This window comes from Aedes aegypti, chromosome 1 (assembly GCF_002204515.2).
Source record: "Aedes aegypti strain LVP_AGWG chromosome 1, AaegL5.0 Primary Assembly, whole genome shotgun sequence".
In the NCBI taxonomy this organism is placed as follows: domain Eukaryota; kingdom Metazoa; phylum Arthropoda; class Insecta; order Diptera; family Culicidae; genus Aedes; species Aedes aegypti.
In genome coordinates, this window is record NC_035107.1 from 197875647 (window position 1) to 197899508 (window position 23862).

At 40.5% G+C, this 23862-nt stretch overlaps 3 protein-coding genes across 12 annotated transcripts in view; 1 reads left to right on the forward strand and 2 right to left on the reverse strand.

The window, feature by feature from the left end:
- LOC5569269 (complexin) overlaps nucleotides 1-23862 on the forward strand; it is an 865751-nt gene that overhangs the window by 132021 nt on the left and 709868 nt on the right. The window lies entirely within an intron of this gene.
- Nucleotides 14412-16562, reverse strand: LOC110674306 (nose resistant to fluoxetine protein 6-like). The gene is made up of 5 exons (XM_021838592.1): nucleotides 16557-16562; nucleotides 16272-16500; nucleotides 15530-16203; nucleotides 14788-15462; nucleotides 14412-14728 (listed from the first exon to the last, which is right to left on the reverse strand). The coding sequence occupies exons 1-5, from the start codon at nucleotides 16560-16562 to the stop codon at nucleotides 14546-14548; spliced, it is 1767 nt and encodes a 588-aa protein (XP_021694284.1). The 3' UTR covers nucleotides 14412-14545.
- LOC5569271 (nose resistant to fluoxetine protein 6) lies at nucleotides 20164-22943 on the reverse strand. 2 transcript variants are annotated; one of them, XM_001658367.2, is made up of 6 exons: nucleotides 22498-22943; nucleotides 22284-22429; nucleotides 21999-22227; nucleotides 21262-21935; nucleotides 20522-21196; nucleotides 20164-20462 (listed from the first exon to the last, which is right to left on the reverse strand). In XM_001658367.2, the coding sequence occupies exons 1-6, from the start codon at nucleotides 22583-22585 to the stop codon at nucleotides 20280-20282; spliced, it is 1995 nt and encodes a 664-aa protein (XP_001658417.2). In that variant the 5' UTR covers nucleotides 22586-22943; the 3' UTR covers nucleotides 20164-20279. The 2 variants fall into 2 exon arrangements, with proteins under 2 accessions (XP_001658417.2, XP_021712451.1); XM_021856759.1 differs by having other exon boundaries at nucleotides 22713-22937.

Here is a 23862-nt window from a genome sequence, read left to right on the forward strand (position 1 = left end):
AGTGTCCAACACAGAATATTAATTAATGTGATAATTAAAATATGATTGATTTATTAATTTCACAATATTAATCAAAACTTTTGTACATTCCTTGAACATTCAATTACTGCGCATTAGACAGTTTCACAAAAATCAAAATTTCTGGGATTCAACCAGTCACCCCCTAGTCCTAGTTGCAATACTAAAACAAACTACCAGACAAATTTTCATCCAATTTGGAGAAGATTAGGAGGTGCCTCAAGTCGAATTTGTGTTTTTTGGCTATTTTTTACCTTAAAAAAATTGTAACGAGAATTTGGAAAAACGAAAATCAAAATAAATACCACTAGTTGAACGTATTATTAGTACTTTACAACTTTTGAGAACACTGTATGCCGATTAGAGATGGTTTTGACCTCATAAAATTGATTTATGTTCATTAAAGTACCTGTAAAACATACATTTCTCTACAGTTTTTGTTCTACAAGATTCTTAACCTCATGCCTTATCTTAAAAGTTCAACCGTAGTATCATTCCTTTGTTATTTCCGAACATCATTGTAGTACATCATTTTTTTTATCCAAATTACAGATAAATTGTAAAAATTCGTCGGAAATACGACATTCCTCATTCCCCTGCATTTAGAGCTGCTGCCAAATGGCGCAATTGCTGACATGTTACAAAATTGAACATAGTAGCTTTGCTTTTTCAATGATAGATGATGATTGAAGAAAACAGCTATCAAATGTCATCAACGCAGTCGCGTTTCAAACAACATTCGCATTTGATGCCAAGCAATCACATATGTGATATAGCCCCGAGGTTAAGCTTCTCGACTATCGATCTTGAGGATCGGAGTTCAATTATGATTCCTTTTTTTCGAGTGAAACCAATTAATTTTACAGAGACGAATGCTCTGTAAAAAAAAGGTGAAACCAATGTTTATTATATGCAGCATAGAAAAAGGACTAAAGGCGCAAATCACTACTTGAGCATTTCTCTTCATTCACTTAGAAGTGGGAGATTTTTGTGATTAAGACTCAGACACAAGATGCACTTTTGGACAATGAATCATAATGAATTTTTTTGGCCTCAGGTCATTTGGTCCATGGCAAAAAACAACACTCTAAATGAACTCCCGTAATCAAACTCTGATCCTCAAGATCAGTAGTCGAGAAGCTTGACTTCGGGGCTATATGGCACATGTGATTGCTTGGCATCAAATGCGAATGTTGTTTGAAACACGACTGCGTTGATGACATTTGATAGCTGTTTTCTTCAATCATCATCCATCATTGAAAAAGCAAAGCTACTATGTTCAATTTTGTAACATGTCAGCAATTGCGCCATTTGGCAGCAGCTCTAAATGCAGGGGAATGAGGAATGTCGTATTTCCGACGAATTTTTACAATTTATCTGTAATTTGGATATAAAAATGATGTACTACAATAATGTTCGGAAATAACAAAGGAATGATACTACGGTTGAACTTTTATGATCAGGCATGAGGTTAAGAATCTTGTAGAACAAACACTGTAGAAAAATGTATGTTTTACAGGTACTTTAATGAACAGAAATCAATTTTATGAGGTCAAAACCATCTCTAATCGGCATACAGTGTTCTCAGAAGTTGTAAAGTACTAATAATGCGTTCAACTAGTGGTATTTATTTTGATTTTCGTTTTTCCAAATTCTCGTTAGAATTTTTTTAAGGTAAAAAATAGCCAAAAAACACAAATTCGACTTGAGGCACCTCCTAATCTTCTCCAAATTGGATGAAAATTTGACTGGTAGTTTGTTTTAGTATTGCAACTAGTACTAGGGGTGACTGGTTGAATCCCAGACATTTTGTTTTTTTGTGAAACTGTCTACTGCGCATCCTAGATATAAAAAATAACTGTACAGAACTGTTGCTAAGCATATTTCTCTTAAGTAACAAATAATTATTTCTTGATGTGGGAGAAAGCACTAGATTTCCACCAACTAGAATTCTTTGTCAATTTTCGGATTTTCATACTAAGTCGACTAAAATCGAATGAATGGGTCGAAAATTGATGCTCTTCCATTATTATAATGTGGTACTGTATACCTGTACCAGAACATCGGCTCCAGAGGCACGTTCTCCGCAAATTGGGAGATTTGTGCCATGGCCATGTTTGAACCTATTTTATCATCTACCCGATGGGGAAGGAAAGGTAAGATTGGGGTCCATTGTACAGGGAAAATCGCATAAGCGAAATGAGAGCATGTAGCTCCATACCACAATGCACAATGGTTACAAAGCCATATCTAGGAAGACAAGAATATTTACCGTCAGTTTTAGATTTTAGATGACTTCGGGCTCATCCATATTTTTTAGCCATCTTTTTTATTCCGTGAGTGGAAGGTAGCGATCTGTGGGGATGTTTGATCAGTATCGCATCTTGCCCAATGATACACAGTCGCAGAGATTTATATACCGTATAAAGAACCCACTCACCTATTCAGGTATAAAAAATGGATGTTGGGACCTTTGAGTCGAATGTTCTTCAAAGGGTCGGGGACAGTGGATCCCAGGGATCAAATCAGATCGAAGCCAATAAAGAGAAGACGACGGAACGAGCTCTGGGAATGTCATGGATTCCAAGGGAGGATCAATTCACCTTCGAAGTGGATAAGAATGTAGCAACAGTGGTAAAAGAGAAGCGCAACTTGCTACGATGCGTTATGAGCATTGTCGAGTCATGGTTGAGTCATCATTCCATCATTCAAGATGCTTGGAGGATGCAAACTGGCTGAAACGAAGAGGTTTCGTATTTTCCTGGGATTTTGTTAAGACACAACGAAGTTTGCTGTGCTCTCGTGATGGCTGTGGCTATGGTAGCACCGCTTGAGGGTTTCTCTATCCCGAGACTACAAGAGCCTCAATCCCGAGAGCTACAAGAAGCCTTCATTGGCACTAGGATGCTGCGGACTATTGTAGATTCGTAAACACTCCCTATAGTTCGTCAAGTGTTGTGGACAGATTCGGAAATGGTACTTGCCTGGAAACGATTCGATCACAGACGCTACCGCCAGTTTGTAGCCTGCCGAGTAGGTGAGATATTGTACAAGACGAATGCAGAAGATTGGCGTTGGATTCCGTTGAAACAAAATGTGGCTGACGATGCGAGCAAGTGGGGAAAGGGACCCTGTCTATGTTTCGACTCCAGACTTCTAACGACGATTAGGAGCAGAATGGCCGCAGAAGATTACAGTACAGAATAGACTGGCCCAGCTCAGTACGGGAGAAAAATAAAGTTGTATAATTCCCCGGGTACCCCTCACGATTATTCCTTAGGGTTAAAAGGAGATTTCCTGAAAATTTCAGCTCATTTGGTCGTTTCATGAGTTGGCGCATTTGAATTGAAGTTAATATGGCCTTTGCAGCTCACACATATGGGAAACAGCACAACGTCTACTGATTAGTTCAGGCAAATTGTGGATTACGTTCAATTGAACCCAGAATGTCAAAAACACTACTTTATACTATAGCGAACAATATTGAAAAAGTTGATGTTTCAACTATCTGAAGCAGAATTATTAAGCACAAGCAATATTGCTTTGCATTTCTTCAACACCGCATGGTGGCAGCCATCCGGCGCATCATAGCCACCTATGACGCTGGGCGAGCTGCTGCACAAGGCGCATGCATAAATATGATTGTACGTGAGTTCTGACCAAAGCCTAACTTTCAACAACTGAAATGTTAATGAAAATGAGCTTCAATTGAGGTACAACCTTCTACAATAATGTTCATTAGGGTATCAACTAGTGTATTTGACATTCTCGGCTCGATTGAATTCGATCAACTAGTATACGGAACGAAACAGTGACATAGGGACAGTTTTTAATATATTTGAAACGAATATCCCATACAAACTTCGGATTGAATGCGCCAGCTGGTGGAGCAACCAATTGAGTTGAAATTTTGAGAGAGCTTTTTTCTTACCCTATAAGACACATATCTGGGAGGTGCCCCGTTGAGTTTTACAACTTTTTTGTTTGAGGGCCAGTCTAGTACAGAACTCGGAAACTGTCAAAGAGCTGCGTGCTTGTTTGGTGTATCGAGAAGTCGTTATGGAACAGTTGGTAGACTTCAGCCGATACTCAAAATGGGAACGTTAACTTAGTGCGGGTCTTTGCGTACGTGATTCGATTTTTGGATAATAGCCGACGGTGCAGATTGGAACAGCCGAAGACGACGGGCCGCATATTGCGGGAAAAAAATCACAAATCTGAAGCAGCCCTATGGCGCATGGTGCAAGCCGTAGCATACCCCGATGAAATCACTGTGCTACTCAACAAGGACGTCCTATCGAATATCGATTGGGAAGCATTTTAGGTGATGACGAAATTGATACTGCAGTGCAATATTTCTCCAATATTATGAACTACGTGATTGATAGAGTAGTGTTTGATCCTTCGACCTTGACACTTGCTCCTGCGGGGGCGGGTGATGAGGGCAGGATGAAACATGTCGAGCGTCGGTAGTGAAGCGGTGAAAAAGTGATCGGTTCGTTAGTAGTGTTTGATCCTTCGACCTTGACACTTGCTCCTGCGGGAGCGGGTGATGAGGGCAGGATCAAACATGTCGCGCGTCGGTAGTGAAGCGGTGAAAAAGTGATCGGTTCGTTAGTAGTGTTTGATCCTTCGACCTTGACACTTGTTCCTGCGGGGGCGGGCGATGGGGGCAGGATCAAACTTGTCGCGCGTCGTTCGCTCAGAGAAATGAAAAAGCGCCGCGGATCGCTAGTAGTGTTTGATCTATTGATCGCGTCGCTTGCTCTTGCGTGGGCGAGTGACGAACACTTGTTCGGCGTTTAATGTGATTATCGAATTATTTCGCGAATCCGGTTAGGCGTGATTATATCATGGATCGCATCACCAAACATTGGTGACTCCCAGATCTTTACCTTATCCCACTAACCCAATATCCTCTCCATGACAACCGTGGAGATGCAGAGGTGATCTCGGTCTCTAGTAACAACGGTAGTCACACTAACATTCCTTCCCTTCCCCGATGACCGTAAGGACGTGGCCGGCGCCGTTATTGACTTTTAAATTTGAGCTCTCGGTTTGTGCACATTGAAGAATGGTAAGCTAATCCCAAGCCCCATTCATTAATTCCCTGTGCAACTTCGATTGTTCTGGTCAATCACGGAGTAGCAACTACGAATTGTACGGTCATCTATGCTTATGCTTATGCTATGCTTAATATTATGAACTACGTGATTGATAGACATGTGCCTAAACGAGTTAATTCCAAGCACACACAAACTCCTTGGCAAACAAACGAGCTACGGTCAATCAAAACTGCTAAAAGGGCGGCATTGCGATACTATACAAAGCACCGGACTGAATCGTCAAGACATTATTACATTCAACTGAATAACGAGTATAAACGAATGAACCAATCGTGTTACCAATCGTACATGAAAAACATGCAGCTCAAGCTGAAAGCGAACCCGAAATCTTTCTGGAAGTTCGTAAACGACCAAAGAAAGGAATCTGGTCTACCCACGACGATGATGTATGAGGGAAATTGGAGCTCCGACCCTAAAATCGTTTGCGACTTTTTTGCCGATAAGTTTGGTGGCGTTTTTTCGGAAGAAGGGATTAGGCCTCAACAAATTGAAGCAGCTGTGGAAGATGTCTCCTATCTCGGTGAATCAATCACTCATATCGATGTTGATCGATCAATGATTATGACGGCTACCAGTAAACTTAAAGCTTCTTGCTCCACGGGCCCCGATGGAATCCCTCCTATCTTGCTGAAAAAGTGTGCTTCGAGTTTGGTTGTTCCTCTCCAGCGCATATTTAGTTTGTCGCTAGCCACTGGCAAATTCCCAGACTCATGGAAGTCTGCATTCTTGTTTCCTGTTCACAAGAAAGGTGACAAAATGCACATCCAAAACAACCGTGGAATATCCGCTCTGAGTTCAGTTGCTAAACTCTTTGAGCTTGTGCTACTGGAACCTATATTTAGCCACTGCCGACATTACATTGTTGAAGAGCAACACGGCTTCATGCCTAAGCGATCTACTAGTACAAATCTGCTTTCTTTTGCTTCATACATTACCGAAGGCTTTAATAACGCAAAGCAAACTGATGCAATTTATTTGGACCTCACTGCTGCCTTCGACAGCATTAACCATGAAATTGCGTTGGCTAAATTAGAAAAGCTTGGTTTCGGTGGCAGAATTCTTGGCTGGTTGCGCTCCTACCTTATTGGCCGCCAGCTCGAAGTGAGAATTGGAGACGTCACCTTACACAAATTTGCTGCTCCGTCAGGCGTTCCTCAAGGCAGCCACCTCGGTCCAATGATATTTCTTCTTTACTTCAACGACGTTAATAAAAAAATGAAAGTTCCTCGTTTGTCGTTCGCCGACGATATGAAAATTTATTTTCAAGTAAGTTCGATCGCTGATGCTCACATTCTCCAGCAGGATTTGATACACTTTGCGGATTGGTGCAGTACAAACCGGATGAGAGTCAACCCAAGCAAGTGTGCCGTCATATCTTTTTGCCGGAAGAAGGAACCTTTGTTGTTCGAATACAATATTTTCGGCACTTCTATCGAAAGAACCAGCTGCATAAAGGATCTAGGGGTGCAGCTTGATGGCAAATTATCTTTCCAGCAGCACATATCATACATGGTCGGGAAAGCCTCCAGAAGCCTCGGATTTCTGTTTCGTGTCGGCAAGGAGTTTACTGACATCTACTGCCTGAAGAATTTATACTGCTCGCTGGTGCGTTCCACCCTAGAATATTGTTCGCCGGTTTGGAATTCTTATTACAATAATGCAGTGGAAAGGATTGAAGCTGTACAGCGAAGGTTCATCCGTTTCGCCCTCCGACGCCTTCCATGGAGCAACCCTTTCAGTTTACCCAGCTACGAGAGCCGCTGTCAGCTCATACAGTTGGAAACGCTGAAAATACGTCGTAATGTTGCTCGTGCGTTATTCGTTTCGGATGTCTTCACTTCCAGGATCCAGTGCCAGGTATTGCTCAACAGTATCCAGCTGCAGGTGCAACCAAGAGCCCTACGAAACCGGAGTTTTCTACAAATTCCCCTTCGGCGTACGAATTACGGATCTTATGGGGCCATTGTTGGTCTTCTAAGGCTATTTAATAGAATTGCAGATTATTTCGATTTCCATCTGTCTAGAGAAGCGAACAAGCGAAATTTTAAAAGAGTTTTTTGTAGATATAATATCATTAGGGCTTAGTATTAGCCTGTTGATTGAACAAATAAATAAATAAATAAATAAATAAAACTAAATCGTCAAATCAAGCGCCATCTATAAACTTTCGCCATTTGCGGATGAGCTGAACGTCCTACGGGTAGACAGCCGAATTGGAGCTTATTCAAAATCATACTCCCACGGTACCATCGATCCGGTGGACTCTTGGTAGATTGGTATCGCCGCAAATTTCTACACGGGAACAATTGAACAGTGGTGAATGAAATCTGGCAGCGTTTTCAGATACCAGATTTCCAGACCGCCAGAAATTGCCAGACCTGTAAGGTACAGAAAGCTTCGCCTGTCACACAACAAATGGCTCCATTACCACCGTCGCGTTTGAAACAATGCGGCCGACCGTTTACATACGTTGGCCTTGATTATCTTGATTAAATGGTCGCCCAGGCATCGTTAACCAGCTGGAACAACCCGGATGATGAAACTTTGCTCACGTTAATCGCTGAAGCAGGCGTTTTTGTCAATTCTCGTCCATTGACCTTTATCCCCCTCTATTCCATGGAACAAGAGACATTAACGCCAAACCATTTTCCCTACCTCAGTTCTGAAGGCGTTGTCCGATACAAAAAAAAAACCGTTGGAGGACGAAATGGTTCGAGGATGTGAAAACACCGGAAGTAAGTGACTTGGTTGTGTTGATCGATAAGAACGTACACAATGGCTGAGCAAGGGGCCGAATAGTTTCGATGATAGCAGGGCGTGATGGTCGTGTGCGACAAGCCATCGTACAGACAGCCAACGGAATCCCTCGTGGTCCCATGAAGAAGATCGCAGTGCTGGACGTACAACCAACTAGTAAAGTCGCGCTGGAGATGAACCAGCAGCGTTACGGGTCGGGAAGTGTTTGGTGAACTAGCTGCACTATCGCAGACACCCCTCGTTCGCCGTCTTTTAATTCCGACATTTGACAATAACAGACGGACAACTTCATAAAAGCCGGAACGGTGACAAGGTGAAAAACTATTTGTTGGATTCAAAGAATAACTGAATTAGTTGAAAACGTAAGTCATTGTAAGCCCTCTAATTTGCCTTTTTGAGCTTATATGGCTATTATATGGCTAGTATAGAGCATGTGAGCTCTTTAACAAACAGCGCTATATTGGCACGCAGGGCGAATTAGAGTGCTATTTTGTTACTTGGCTAATTTTAAAATAAAAAAATATTCTTCCACAGCTTGAAAAGGCTAAAAAACGTCTTTTCACGAGGCGGATCTGAAACACTGTTCAACGATCCAACATTAACCGTAGCCACTATCCAAACTAGGCAGGATTAAGCTTTTTGCAATCTCAGCACGAAAAAGACCAGCAGCGAATAAAACAGATCGGTATTTATTTAAAGTCACCAAAGACGGAAAAGCACAGAAAACACTGTGAAAAAAGCATAATGCGAAGTCATATAGGTGATAATTTAAATTGAATAACAACATAATCTCACCCTTATTAAGCCTTAGGCTAGAAGGGCAGCCGATTATCTCAGAGAAACCAAAGAAGGGAAGGGCACAATACTGTAGAGGACACCTTGGTACTCCACAGGCTCCTTTAGCGGATAGGTTAGGCATTCATTCCTAGGCACGGTAAGCATGAAGTCGCATCACATCATGAATAAGGGGTCACTTGTGAGGTGGACTTTTACCACCTGAACAGGCAGTTCGTAGTGTTATTTCTTAGCCAATTGAAACAACCGCTACCAATACTTGACGGCTATCTAGGCTGCGAAAGAATGGCTCATGGAAGAATTATAGTCGAGAACTGTCAAAACATATGAGTAATAATTAAAAACGTTAATTACATGAAATTTGGAAATTTTATCGAAAAAGTAATGATCGGAAATGAAGGTTCGTCTTGGTTTTTCGTCGCAACTGGTATGCTGGTTGAACTCATATCTTTTTGGGAGAGTTCTACGCCGTGTCGACACCGTTCTCGAATAAATCGGGTGTTCCGCAAGGAAGTAATTTGGGACCGCTACCATTCGCACTATTTTTCAATGACGTTGCACTGTTTTTTTTTGAAGATGGCAGCAAGCTAGTTTATGCGGACGATTTCAAATTGTTCCTCGAGGTACGATCTATCGATGATTGTTTGCAACTGCAAAGTCAACTGGACATTTTTGTTGCATACTTTAATCACGTTCCATCGTACGCAACGTACTGTTGTATTTGACTACAATATTGGCGGAACTATTCTGACAAGAGTCACTGAAGTGCACGATTTGGGCGTCCAGTGGATGCGAAACTTATGTTTGATTGCCAACGATCGATGGTAATCTCTAAAGCTACGCAACGGTTGGGATTCATCCTTAAGATAGCCAAAGACTTCAATGATCCACATTGCCTGAAGGCATTATATTGTTCACTCGTCCGTCCGATTCTCGAGAATGCTTCGGTGGAATGGTGTCCGCATCAGGTCTCATGGTGTTTGAGAATCGAACGAGTGCAGAAACGTTTTGTCCGCATGGCGTTACGGAATTTACCGTGACAAGATCAAGTTAACCTGCCATCATATCCGGAGAGATGTCAATTGTTAGGATTGGACACGTGGCAACGTCGACGGAAAATACAACAAGCGTTGATAATTGCAAAACTCATTAATGGAGAAATTGATTCCCCAGAGCTGCGTGGAATGCTCAACTTCCGTGTCCCGAGCATAACGCTGCTCGAACAAAGATTTCACAGAACCCTGTTTGGTTACAATGAACCGATTGCAGCATGTATTCGAACGTTTAGCATAGTGGAAGATCTATTCGATTTCGATGAGACTATTGATAAATTTGCTGGAAAAATCAACCTCTCAAGACTCTTTTGACTCCTTGTAAAATATTTTTTTCAATTTTTTGACATGTTTTGTAATGTTTTGTGATGATATGTATTGTGATATGATGTCTAATTGTGCTTGTATTTAATTTTGTAAGTTAAACCAGCTAAGTTTATGTAGACTATAAAGTCCGATAAACAGAATACCTAATAAATAATAATAATAATTAATGTAAATAACCTTCAGTGGCGTCATTGGCCCTTACTTCATCTTTGCGAACATGGGTAGTACAGAAGCTTCGCAAATGTACATCAAGAACAAAAATAGCTCCAGATTGTGCCTCAGGGCAACCGATAGTTGTAGCAGACAAGATGCTCTTTGTGCCATTCAAAAATACGCAAAAGATTTATTCCAGAGATAGCTGCGAATATTTCTTTTATGCCGCAATAATCGATTGAGAACAAGAATTTTATGATCGATTGTGTCAAACGGCGATTGTCTTCAGGCCCAAGCAGAGCGTGCTTCTACAATTACGAGCATTGAAACCATCGTAGATATTGTTAATAAATTCCTGCGCTAGCCTGATCTTAATCCAAACTGAGTTTAGGTTCAGGGAAAAGCTAGTCAGGCTATCCAGGATATTTTCTCACTATTACCCAAGTACAGATAACACTGAAATAGAGTGGTAATTGCTGATACTTGATTTGAATAATGATGTTACTCTCAAAACTTTCAATCATTCAAGAAGGTTGTTGAGTTTGTTGTAGTTTGAAATAACCTGGATGTCTGTGTATTGTTTGATTTTGATGTTGTTAACGCTGCTGAACATACAGTTAGGATCAATATATTTGCTACTTCGTTATTATTCATATAAACCTGTTTTCTTTAAAGGGTCTGATCTAAATTAGTTTCGAACTTGTATTGACATTTTCACAGGACTTCAATTTGTGGAAGATATGTATAGCTTAAATTTTAAATGTGCTTTTTAAAAATTATTTTCTTGTGATTTCGAAACCCGTATGCAGACAATTCCTATTATTGACACTTTCGATTCACTTCAGCAGGGATTTTTTTGTGCTAAATGATCCATATTTTGCAAAAAAAATAGGCTTCATATGCAGAGCCGTAGCGTGGTCTCATGTTGCCCTTGGCGAAGCTGCATTTTGGCGCCCCGTAGTCAAAGCTTATCTGAAATTATCTTCGAATGATTTTTTTATGAAAATCGTCAAAAGTGTCATAAATAGCTAAAACATTTTCTTAAGTTCAGAACACATTAAATTATTGAATAAAGTCCTGCAAGAAAATATGTATATTCTTAAATTTGTTCTTTGAACATTTTCTGAGTGTTTTTGAATGTTATCTGAAAAATGATTTGAATTTTTTTGAAGACATTTATAGTTCATTTGGCAGCACAGAACCTACTAGATGTTTCAATCAAAATTTGCAAATTTTGGTGAAAAGCAAATTTTTAACAAATATTTCTGAACCATTTGTTTTCAAGCAGAGCCTTATAGTTTTTTGCCCTGAAGGACTGGAAAAAAATAAGAGATTATGCCCAATTTTTTTTATTAAAGACATTATTGCAAAGCAGCAATGTAAAAATCACAAATTTTTCATCAATCAACAAAAACTTGAAATATATTAAAGACTTTTCAATTAATTTCTAAGGACTTACAAATACCCTTGAAATTGAAAGCTTGCTTCGGAGTAATTGGTGTCTTAATAAAAGAAAATGTTTACAAAAAAATCAAAAGTTTTTTTTTCTTCAACTTTATAATTAAATTTAACTTCACGGTGGAAGAAAAGGTATATCAGGGAACAATCAAAAATAAGTTTACCATACATATTTTCGATGAAATATAGTTTAAAAACCATAAAATTATCAAGAAAAAAATCAACCAAGCAAACATTTCGAAAGGTTGTCAAATCTTAACAACAATCTTGAAGAGGTCTTACTAGCTACATTCAAACTTTCTTCTATAATCATTCTACATTCTATAATCTATCTACATTCAAACTTCTATTCTATAACCAAACAAATTCCAAATAATGTAGCATGTTCTTTAAATTATTAAAAATGTATTGCGGATTAAATTATGTCTGCTCTGAGAATTTTCGGCTAGGTTTATAGAAGTTTAAAAATTATCTCAATTATGAAAAAAATTACACAACATTCTGTTAAAACACACCTAGAATTATGTGAAAGACCGATCAAGGTAAAACAAGAGGTCTGCTCAGAGACCTGTCCTTGATTTTGTGAGAATCTCGCCCAATTTTCTTCTGAAATTCTGCCATGGATACCGCTCAGGGTAATGTTAGATTCATGTTAGGATTCATGTTAAGTATTCTATGAAAATTTATTTTAGGATCCAGCCTGGGATTCAGCGTTGTGTTCTACGAATTTAGTCATTATGATACAAACTTTATCAAGGCTTTAGTAGTTTTTCAATTTTGCCTGTCAACTTCTCGAAAAGTTGCAGCTGGGGTAGTATTTCTTGTAATTTGAATAATTAAATCGAGTGATCGAAACATACAGTCTAATTTTCAGCAAACATATTCATAAGATTTATGTATAATAAATATCTTTGATTCTTTTCATTAACAAACTTGTTTGTGTAATTATTTGAACATCAAACTTAAAAATAATGCAAGGAATGAACAATATCTTTTAAAATGCTTATTGCATATTTTGTTAAAAGATATTCAGAAATTGTTTTATATTTTACTTTATTATGTCCAATAATTCTGTTGAAATAGTTACTAGTCCTAATTTAATACTCGTCTCCAAAAATTTTACGAACGATTCGCGCATTTTGGCGCCCCTTTTAGGATGGCGCCCTTGGCGGGTGCCAACCTGGCCAACCGCACGCTACGGCACTGTTCATATGTAAGTGCGTAATTCGGTCGAGTTTTTAACACTTTGGTTGAAAAAAGCTGCAAAAATTAATAATGGAGGTGACCAAGAAGTTCTTTGCCCAATATTATAACATTAATAATTATAGTTCTCAGTAAAAATCTTCGCATCGATCGCATTAAGTTTTTTATAGATCATGAAAAAACATCAAAACCAATTCACAAATTTCCAAAATTGAAAACGTGCAATCATTCTGACCAATATTGCATACCTATCTAAAAACAGCTAAACAGATCATCCTTTGTCTCTCTACGAATGAATAACGTCAAACGTCAAAATGGATCTTCATTGCAGATTAATGTACGTCAGAACCATAAGTACGCACGTCATTCGGCAAAATGGGTCGTCTAATTGGCAATGGACGATTTCTTTTGCTGCGATCGGCAAGAAGTACTAAACAAACCCATTAATAGTGATGAACTCATCGATGGGTTATCATTAATAAGATGAATGTTTTCTCTTGAGAACAAAAAAGTACTCCATATACGGCAATGTCTCCTGATTCGAACAAGCGAGTGCGCAATTTGACGACGCTACCGTAGTTTAACTCGCATAAAATCAAGTATATCGCTTGCTTTGGACTTCAAACGATTATCATGCATGACTTGCAGAAAAAATATTAATAACTATAACTTTCCGAAGCCGTATCAAGGCAACAGGAAAATGGCTTTGCGTATTACGAATAAGGTATTGATTATAACAGACAAAAAATGCCCATCACTTCTTACAATTCTTACATATACCCATCGAAAGAACACGATGCCATGTTAATCGTTCAAATATATAATTATTCACTTCAAATCATCATCGAATCGTACGAGGCGGTGATCGCCAAAAATCTATCAAACCACGATCGTAGCAAAAAATAAATACAAAACACGCGCGCATTCCCTTCCCGCATCTCTCCGTTGCCTTGTTTTTACCGAGTAACGTCGACTAGCGACATGATCATCACAGATCACAGCAAACATTGACCTACAACAAAACCTATGCCGAGCATGGCCCGAACGATCGCCGCTTTTGTTTTGGTTGCTTTCTTCTTTTGCGCCGGTCGCGAAGCGGCGTTCGTTGCCATGACGACGAGGCGCTCAAACGATCGTGACGATTTCAATGCGAGCATAAGACAGAGTCTCGCTCTTGTCTCTTAAATCTTGAGCCATGTGAGCAGATGGCAGATGGCTAGCACCAACCATTCTCTCTGTTATTGTTTTCACAGTGATGGACGAAAGAACTGACACGGTTGTTAAATGATTGAAGCACAGCTTGACTAGGGACATACTTATACTAATTCTACTCACATTGTCACCATTTTTTTGTAATTCTCGCGGAACATTACTAAAGCACCTATGTACAAATGAGAGATTCTCTCCTCTCTCGTTCTCTTTCGATTATAACAGTGGAACACTAAAGATTTTGGGAAGTTTTTCACTATAGATCGAAAGTCAATTTTCTTGACTAGCGTTTCATACAAAAAATGCAACAGAAGAGATTAATGTGACTCAGTTATTAATGAAAGAGAAAGCAAACAAAGAGAGCCTCTCAATGTTAGATAGGTCCTTTAGTAATGTTCCGCGAGAATTATTCTTAAAATTATTGTCACTTATCTTAAAATTCGGTTCTCAGTGGCTAGAATCTTTGTGTATTTTTCTGTTTGGCGTACTTGCATCATTATCGGTTGGCTTTTTCTCCGACCTGGATTCAAACAACTCCTGCAGGGCCACATTCGAAGGCAATTCAACCAGAATGCAGAGCAATGTTCCAAAAATGAGGGTCCATATAAAGGTTGTCATAGTATATTCGAACTGGAATTAATGGAAAAGTTAAAAACAGGGCTATTTTCATGTAATATTTTTATACTTACAATCGCTCTCATACTATAGAAAATGGGTTGTTTAGCTGAACCTACGACTTGCACTATTACGGTGAAGTGAATGAGGTAAAAGCTGTAGCACAGTTTCCCAAGTATAATGAAAATCGGGTGGCTGAAGAAGTTGCGGAATCGGGACCAGCTGGTGGCGAGAGCTGTTCGTATCTGGATCATAGTGCACAGGAAGCCCCAGACGTGCTTGAAACAGGTGGCGTAGATTGCCACCAAAATTGGCGGAACCACAGATTGATTCCGAACGATCCACCAGCCTGTGAATACGATAAAAAAGTACAGGAATAGGAAGACATGCAGCAAATTAAACTGTAGCTGGCATTTGAAAAACTCTTTGCGTGACTCCCGATACCGATGGTACACAAAACCGGCGATCATTCCGGCGAAGTAGATTGTGATGTTCATGTGGAATGGTTGGTACAGTTGGAAGTACGGATGACCGAAGTTGTAGTTATTGTACAGCTTAAGGTCTTCTGTCATGACTGGTGGAATTCGACCTAAGTACGCAACTATCATGGTGACGACAAGTCCCCATGTCAATCCAATGCCAAGGATGTATTTCTTTAGGAATGGCCATCGCCAGATAAGCATGAGGCACCCAAGGGCAAAGGTAAAGAGTTGTAAATCAGCCGACAGATACCAAGATTGGATGAGGCACTAAAATAGAAAAAAAAATGCAGTCTAAGTTGTACACAAAAAACTAATCGTAGAGGTTGATACTTACTGGTTTGTCTGTATCGATGTAGTTGTTCACAAATAGAAGATTTTTCCACCAACTTTGACGACAACTAGCCCTCGATTGTCCAATCATAAGCTCTGCCAGAGGTCCAAACTTGAAACGCCGAGTGATGGAAGTTTCCAGCAAGAGGATAAACAAATAAGCCGGAACGATTCGGTACATCCGTGCTCGGATACGTTTCCAAAAGTATTTCATGTTGAACTGAGGGTTTTTGCGAATGTGCTCCAGAAAGTTGATCGTCATCAACATTCCAGTTATGGAAAAGAAGGTTTGTACATAGTTTTGGAACTCTGCAACGTATTCAATAGCTGCAGGTTTATTGACCATCAGTTCAAGGTCTTCCGGATTGCTCTTGGGTACCTTAACCAGTGCCATCACCACATGAAGCGAGATAATCCGATGCATTTGGATGAAACGGAATGACTCAAGGAAGTTCAAATCCCGCCGAATTTCCGTATTGGCGGTGTGTCCTATGCGCCGGAGATTCCGCGGAATAGAGAAAGCGGTGAGCAGCTTGTGTTGACTAGTGGTGTGAGATTTGCTGAAGTAATTATCGGTAAACCGATGCGCCGATTGAAGTGAAAGGTCATACCACGTTGAGTAGCAAACAAGGAGGATTAGCACTGCAATTGTGATGAAGAAAACTATTTCCAACGCGTCTACAATGGTAATTGAAAATTAAAATTAAAAAATCTTCAACCGCCATTTGATTAGATTATAATAGTACCATAAGGAGGATTTTCATTAGGTTTGTTGTAGCAGTGGTAGATATGAAGATCTGGATCAATCTGAAGATCATAAGTCTTCTGCAGACGCTGGTTAATGCAAGTTCTCAGTTGATTCAGTCCATTTGAATTGTCAACAGCATCTTTGTCTGCGTTTGCAAGACAGTTTTGAACACACATTCCCCGTTCCAACACCCGATGATCATAGTAAAAGCTATTTTCGGAGACCATCTGTAAAGGAAACGTTTGAAACTATATCCAAATACGCAGGTTTGTATTCTACTCACGCTCATATTTCGCCATAATAGTGACTCATCGTCCGGAACAATCTTCGCTCGAACTATACAGTAAATGTACGCTCACGATACGTCTTACGACAACTTTCAAAATCATCGTACTCGAATAATGCTGGAAATTGTTCAACAGTCTCATCTGCAAAAATACGACGAAAACGATAAATACCCACGCCAGGTGAAAGCACAAATTCGAAACTCACGATTGTAATTTTGACAATCGACAACGACCACAGTCAGCGCTGCTAAAAAAACTACCACCAGCATCCGCATCCAAAAGTGTCCAATCATATTTTACAAATTTAACTGCCACTCGTTAAGCGCTTCTTCTTTTCACTGATTCACTTCTTCGACATATTAAACTTTGCCCGGTAGTTGTTTACGTTTACGATCTTTCTCTAAGTTTCTCTCCACGTACCAAGAAGTAATCACAGCTCTTTAGCTATTTATCAGGTTTAATCAATCAGATAGTACGAGAGCAACTCTTCAGAACGGACTTGTTAGTAGCAGATTCGAACGCCGAATGACTAAAGCTTCCAGTGCGATTTTGGGTATATTGGGCAGCACGACTGGGTTTTTCACAGAATCGAGGAGCTGCATCCAAGAAAAACCCGGAAGGCTGATATTGGCTCTTTTAGTCACTCTGCTCAAAACCGGTATTGAGGAAGTATCATGAATATGTCAAAAATTTAGGTGTGTTACCGTTCGATGAAAGTGATCTTCGGAGAGAGAATCTGTTTCAAATGACGAAGGTGTTTATAGAGAATAGACGAAATAGCCATCTCTGGATTATAAACTCAATGTGTAACGATGTTAGTTTGTCAATAGTGTATGTAGCATTTGATTCATAAAGGATTGATTCCTGTTCGTTGTATTCATGGGTTTTTCAAACTTTTTGGGTTTAATTTTCAGTCAAGCGAATCGCAAGAAAAGGTTGGTGATTCTCGTTTTTTTGACCTTGCCACATCAAAAGGTGCAACTAGATTGACGTCACGTGGACTTAATTCCGCGACCATACTTTGTAAATCTTCGCTACTGATTATATCGTCAGCCAAAAATTTCTCAAGCGTTAATTCATTTTTTTCCTTCCAGCTGCAACTCTTGGATTGGATGTACACTTTGCGACTTAATCAGGGGAATTAACCGCAGAAGTAAATCACACCTTTTCGTTGCTCTTGTTTTGAAGCTGAACAATTACTTAAGTGCCCCTGAAAATATCTGTGTAGCCCTCGTAAACCCCATGGTCCATGAATTAAAGTTTTAACACGCTAAGCCTGCTCAATGCAGCCCATGCACGCTAAACTTCATCCGCTCAAAAATGAGTGCCGAGTACACAAAATCGGCCTCTCTTCATGCAGCACAGATTCTGTGTTAAGGGGGCAGTACACAGTTTTGTGCAAACGGTGGTAAACAAACCGAATGAGTGAAATGCGCACAGAGGAGGAACGCTTGGAATGCGGAATTCGCTTCCATTTTTGTTTTTGCTTCTGAAAACATTGAAAATACATTCAAATTTTAAAGTTTTCAGAGATTTTTTCATTCGAATAGCCGAAGCGGAAGCAAATGGGGAAAAAACTTCCGCATTTGCGACCATATTCAGCCTTTTCGCCTGAAAAAATCCCGGAAAACTTCGCATCCTACCAATGGCCAACTGTTTGCTGCCGCGCGGTAGATGACTGACAGTTTCATTTCCATCGATCCGCGCACAACCTATGGCCAACACATCGGTTACACATAGCATGAGTGCGACTTACACAGAATTTTCACTCAGCCAGAGAGTCCTGCATTGGTTGCCTCATTCTGTGTAGTTTTAACACATGCGCTGCGTTGAGCAGTCTTAGCGTGTGTGTTAAAACTACACAGAATGAGGCAATCAATGCAGGACTCTCTTGCTGAGTGAAAATTCTATATAAGTCGCACTCATGCTATGTGTAACCGATGTGTTGGCCATTGGCTGTGCGCGGATCGATGGAAATGGAACTGTCAGTCATCTCCCGCGCGGCAGCAAACAAGCTAAACTTCATCCGCTCAGAAATGAGTGCCGAGTACACATAATCGGCCTCTCTTCATGCAGCACAGACTCTGTGCAAAGGGGGCTGTACACAGTTTTGTGCAAACGGTGGTAAACAAACCGAATGAGTGAAATGCGCACAGAGGAGGAACGCTTGAAATGCGGAATTCGCTTCCATGTATGTTTTGCTTCTGAAAACATTAAAAATATATTCCAATTTTAAAGTTTTTCAGCGATTTTTTCATTCGAATAGCCGAAGCGGAAGCAAATGGGGAAAAAACTTTCTCATTTGCGACCATCTTCCGGCTTATCGCTGAAAAAAAATCCCTGAAAACTCCCCATCTTACCAACGGCCAACGGTTTGCTGCCGCGCGGGAGATGACTTACAGTTCCATTTCCATCGATCCGCGCACAGCCGAATGCCAACACATCGGTTACACATAGCATGAGTGCGACTCACACAGAATTTTCACTCAGCCAGAGAGTCCTGCATTGGTTGCCTCATTCTGTGTAGTTTTAACACATGGGCTGCGTTGAGCAGGCTTAGCGTGAACTGTTGGCCGTAGGTAAGATGGGGAGTTTTCAGGGATTTTTTTCCAGCGAAAAGCCGGAAGATGGTAGCAAATGAGAAAGTTTTTTCCCCATTTACTTCCGCTTCGCTATTCGAATGAAAAAATCTCTGAAAAACTTTAAAATCGGAATGTTTTTTTAATGTTTTCAGAAGCAAAACAAACATGGAAGCGAATTCCGCATTTCAAGCGTTCCTCCTCTGTGCGCATTTCACTCATTCGGTTTGTTTACCACCGTTTGCACAAAACTGTGTACAGCCCCCTTTGCACAGAATCTGTGCTGCATGAAGAGAGGCCGATTTTGTGTACCCGACACTCATTTTTGAGCGGATGAAGTTTACACGCTAAACTTCATCCGCTCAAAAATGAGTGCCGAGTACACGCTAAACTTCATCCGCTCAAAAATGAGTGCCGAGTACACAAAATCGGCCTCTCTTCATGCAGCACAGATTCTGTGCAAAGGGGGCTGTACACAGTTTTGTGCAAACGGTGGTAAACAAACCGAATGAGTGAAATGCGCACAGAGGAGGAACGCTTGGAATTCGCTTCCATGTTTGTTTTACTTCTGAAAACATTAAAAACAAACATTCCGATTTTAAAGTTTTTCAGCGATTTTTTCATTCGAATAGCGAAGCGGAAGCAAATGGGGAAATAACTTTCTCATTTGCGACCATCTTCCGGCTTTTCGCTGGAAAAAAAATCCCTGAAAACTCCCCATCTTACCAACGGCCAACTGTTTGCTGCCGCGCGGGAGATGACTTACAGTTCCATTTCCATCGATCCGCGCTCAGCCAATGGCCAACACATCGGTTACACATAGCATGAGTGCGACTCACACAGAATTTTCACTCAGCAAGAGAGTCCTGCATTGGTTGCCTCATTCTGTGTAGTTTTAACACATGGCTGCGTTGAGCAGGCTTAGCGTGTGTAGCGTGTATGTGAGCAGATGGCAGATGGCTAGCACCAACCATTCTCTCTGTTATTGTTTTCACAGTGATGGACGAAAGAACTGACACGGTTGTTAAATGATTGAAACACAGCTTTACTAGGGACATACTTATACTAATTCTACTCACATTATCACCATTTTTTACAATTATTCTTAAAATTATTGTCACTTATCTTAAAATTCGGTTCTCAGTGGCTAGGATCTTTGTGTATTTTTCTGTTTGGCATACTTGCATCATTATCGGTTGACTTTTTCTCCGACCTGGATTCAAACAATTCCTGCAGGGCCACATTCGAAGGCAATTCAACCAGAATGCAGAGCAATGTTCCAAAAATGAGGGACCATATACAGGTTGTGAAAGTATATTCGAACTGGAATTAATGGAAAAGTCAAATACAGGGCTATTTTCATGTAATATTTTCATACTTACAATCGCTCTCATACTATAGAAAATGGGTTGTTTAGCTGAACCTACGACTTGCACTATTACGGTGAAGTGAATGAGGTAGAAGCTGTAGCACAGTTTCCCAAGTATAATGAAAATCGGGTGGCTGAAGAAGTTGCGGAATCGGGACCAGCTGGTGGCGAGAGCTGTTCGTATCTGGATCATAGTGCACAGGAAGCCCCAGACGTGCTTGAAACAGGTGGCGTAGATTGCCACCAAAATAGGCGAAATCACAGATTGATTCCGAACGACCCACCAGCCTGTGAACACGGTAGAGAAGTACAGGAACAGGAAGACCTGCAGCAAATTAAACTGTAGCTGGCATTTGAAAAACTCTTTGCGTGATTCCCGATACCGATGGTACACAAAACCGGCGATCATCCCGGCGAAGTAGATTGTGATATTCATGTGGAATGGTTGGTACAGTTGGAAGTACGGATGACCGAAGTTGTAGTTATTGTACAGCTTGAGGTCTTCGGTCATGACTGGTGGAATTCGACCTAAGTACGCAACTATCGTGGTGACGACAAGTCCCCATGTTAATCCAATGCCAAGGATGTATTTCTTTAGGAATGGCCATCGCCAGATAAGCATGAGGCACCCAAGAGCAAAGGTAAAGAGTTGTAAATCAGCCGACAGATACCAAGATTGGATAAGGCACTAAAAAAGAAAGAAATGCAATATAAGTTATGCACAAAAAACTGGTCGTAGAGGTTAATACTTACTGGTTTGTCTGTATCGATGTAGTTGTTCACAAATAGAAGATTTTTCCACCAACTTTGACGACAACTAGCCCTCGATTGCCCAATCATAAGCTCTGCCAGAGGTCCATCCATGAAACGCCGAGTGATGGAAGTTTCCAGCAAGAGGATAAACAAATAAGCCGGGACGATTCGGTACATCCGTGCTCGGATACGTTCCCAAAAGTATTTCATGTTGAACTGAGGGTTTTTGCGAATGTGCTCCAGAAAGTTGATCGTCATCAACATTCCAGTTATGGAAAAGAAGGTTTGTACATAGTTTTGAAACTCTGCAACGTATTCAATAGCTGCAGGTTGATTGACCATCAGTTCAAGGTCTTCCGGATTACTCTTGGGTACCTTGACCAGTGCCATCACCACATGAAGCGAGATAATCCGATACATTTGGATGAAACGGAACGACTCAAGGAAATTCAAATCCCGCCGAATTTCCGTATTCGCGGTGTGTCCTATGCGCCGGAGATTCCGCGGAATAGAGAAGGCAGTGAGCAACTTTTGTTGACTAGTGGTGTGAGATTTGCTGAAGTAATTATCGGTATACCGATGCGCCGATTGAAGTGATAAGTCATACCATGTTGAGTAGCAGACGAGGAGGGTTAGCACTGCAATTGTGATGAAGAAAACTATTTCCAATGCGTCTGGAATGTTAATTGAAAATTAATATATGAAAATTTTTGACAGCCAAATAATTGGAGTATTACCATAAGGAGGATCTTCGTTTGGTTTGTTGTAGCAGTGGTAGATATGAAGGTCTGGATCAATCTGAAGATCATGACTCTTCTGGAGACGGTGATTAATGCAAGTTCTCAATTGATTCAGTCCATTTAGATCGGCAACAGTATCTTTGTCTGCGTTTGCGAGACAATTTTGAACACACATTCCCCGTTCCAACACCCGATGATCATAATAAAAGTTATCTTCGGAGACCAGCTGTAAAGGAAACGTTTAAAACTATGTCCGAATACGCTGGTTTGCATTCTACTCACGCTCATGTTTTGCCATAATAGTGACTCATCGTCCGGAACTATCTTCGCTCGAACTATACAGTAAACGTATCGCTCACGATACGTCTTACGACAGCTTTCAAAATCATCGTACTCGAATAATGCTGGAAATCGTCCAACAGTCTCATCTGCAAAAAAACGACGGAAACGATAAATCAGTACCCAAGCCAGGAGAAAGCACAAATTCGAAACTCACGATCATAATTTTGACAATCGACAACGACCACAGTCAGCGCCACTACAAACACTACCACCAGCATTCGCATCCAAAAGTGTCCAATCATATTTTATAAATTTAACTGCCACTCGTGAAGCGCTTCTTCTTTTCACTGGTTCACTTCTTCGACATATTAAACTTTGACCGGTAGCTGTTTACGTTTACAATCTATCTCTAAGTTTATCTCCACGTACCAAGAAGTAATCACAGCTCTTTAGCTATTTATCAGGTTTAATCTATCAGCTAGTACGAGAGCAACTCTTCAGAACAAACTTGTTAGTAGCAGATTCGAACGCTGAATGACTAAAGCTTCCAGTGCGATCCAATCGACGGTGAATGCAAAATTTTGGGTATATTGGGCAGCACGACTGGTTTTTTCACAGAATCGAGGAGCTGCATCCAAGAGAAACCCGGAAGGCTAATATTGAATCTTTTAGTCACTCTGCTCAAAACCGGTATTGGGGAAGTATCATGACTATGCCAAAAATTTAGGTGTGTTACCGTTCGATGAAAGTGATCTTCGGAGGGAGAATCTGTTTCAAATGACGAAGGTGTTAATAGAGAGTAGACGAAATAGCCATCTCTGGATTATAAAGTCAATGTGTAACGATTTTAGTTTGTCAATAGTGTATGTAGCATTTGATTCATATAAGATTCCCTCCTGTACGTTGTATTCATGGGGTTTTCAAACTTTTTGGTTTTAACTTTCAGTCAAGCGAATCGCAAAAAAAAAGGTTGGTGATTCTCGTTGTTTTGACCTTGCCACATCGAAAGGTGCAACTAGATTGACGTCACGTGGACTTAATTCAGCGACTATACTTTGCCATTCTTCGCTACTGATTAAATCATCAACCAAAAATTTCTCAAGCGTGAATTCATTTTTTTCCTTCCAGCTGCAACTTTTGAATTGAATGTACACTTTGCGACTTAATCAGGGGAATTAGCCGCAGAAGTAAATTACACTTTTCGTTGCTCTTGTTTTAAAGCTGAACAATTACTTAAGTGCCCCTGAAAATGTCTGTGTAGCCCTCGTAAACCCCAAGGTCCATGAATTAAAGTTTTAATATATTCCCTCTCTTCGTTTTTCTTTTGTTTCAGGTAAGCCGCCTATCTCACACCATTCGGAACTGCGCGCGCTTTGTTGGCGAACTAAAGATCAATCTTCATAACTCAAAGCTCTAAGCGGTAACTATTTCGGATTAAACCGTCTAATCGATTTCCGAACGCTCACCATCTCAGCATTTGTGTCTCGTCGATAATTTCCGCAGCTGCGAATTCGCCAAAAAAACAGCCGCAAAATTGACTGGCTAGGGTTCCGTGTCAATTCGTCAGACGTGAACAATA

Excerpts from the sequence above, each read along its gene's own strand:
- LOC110674306 (XM_021838592.1), bottom strand. Across the intron at positions 15,463-15,529 it reads ACATCGATACAGACAAACCA|TGCCTCATCCAATCTTGGTA; the intron begins GTAAGTATCAAC and ends TTTCTATTTTAG. Across the intron at positions 14,729-14,787 it reads TCTATAGTATGAGAGCGATT|TTCGAATATACTATGACAAC; the intron begins GTAAGTATAAAA and ends CATTAATTCCAG.
- LOC5569271 (XM_001658367.2), bottom strand. The coding sequence starts at position 22,585 with ATGATTGGACACTTTTGGATGCGAATGCTGGTGGTAGTGTTTGTAGTG. Across the intron at positions 21,936-21,998 it reads AAACGAAGATCCTCCTTATG|ACGCATTGGAAATAGTTTTC; the intron begins GTAATACTCCAA and ends TTAACATTCCAG. Across the intron at positions 20,463-20,521 it reads TCTATAGTATGAGAGCGATT|TTCGAATATACTTTCACAAC; the intron begins GTAAGTATGAAA and ends CATTAATTCCAG.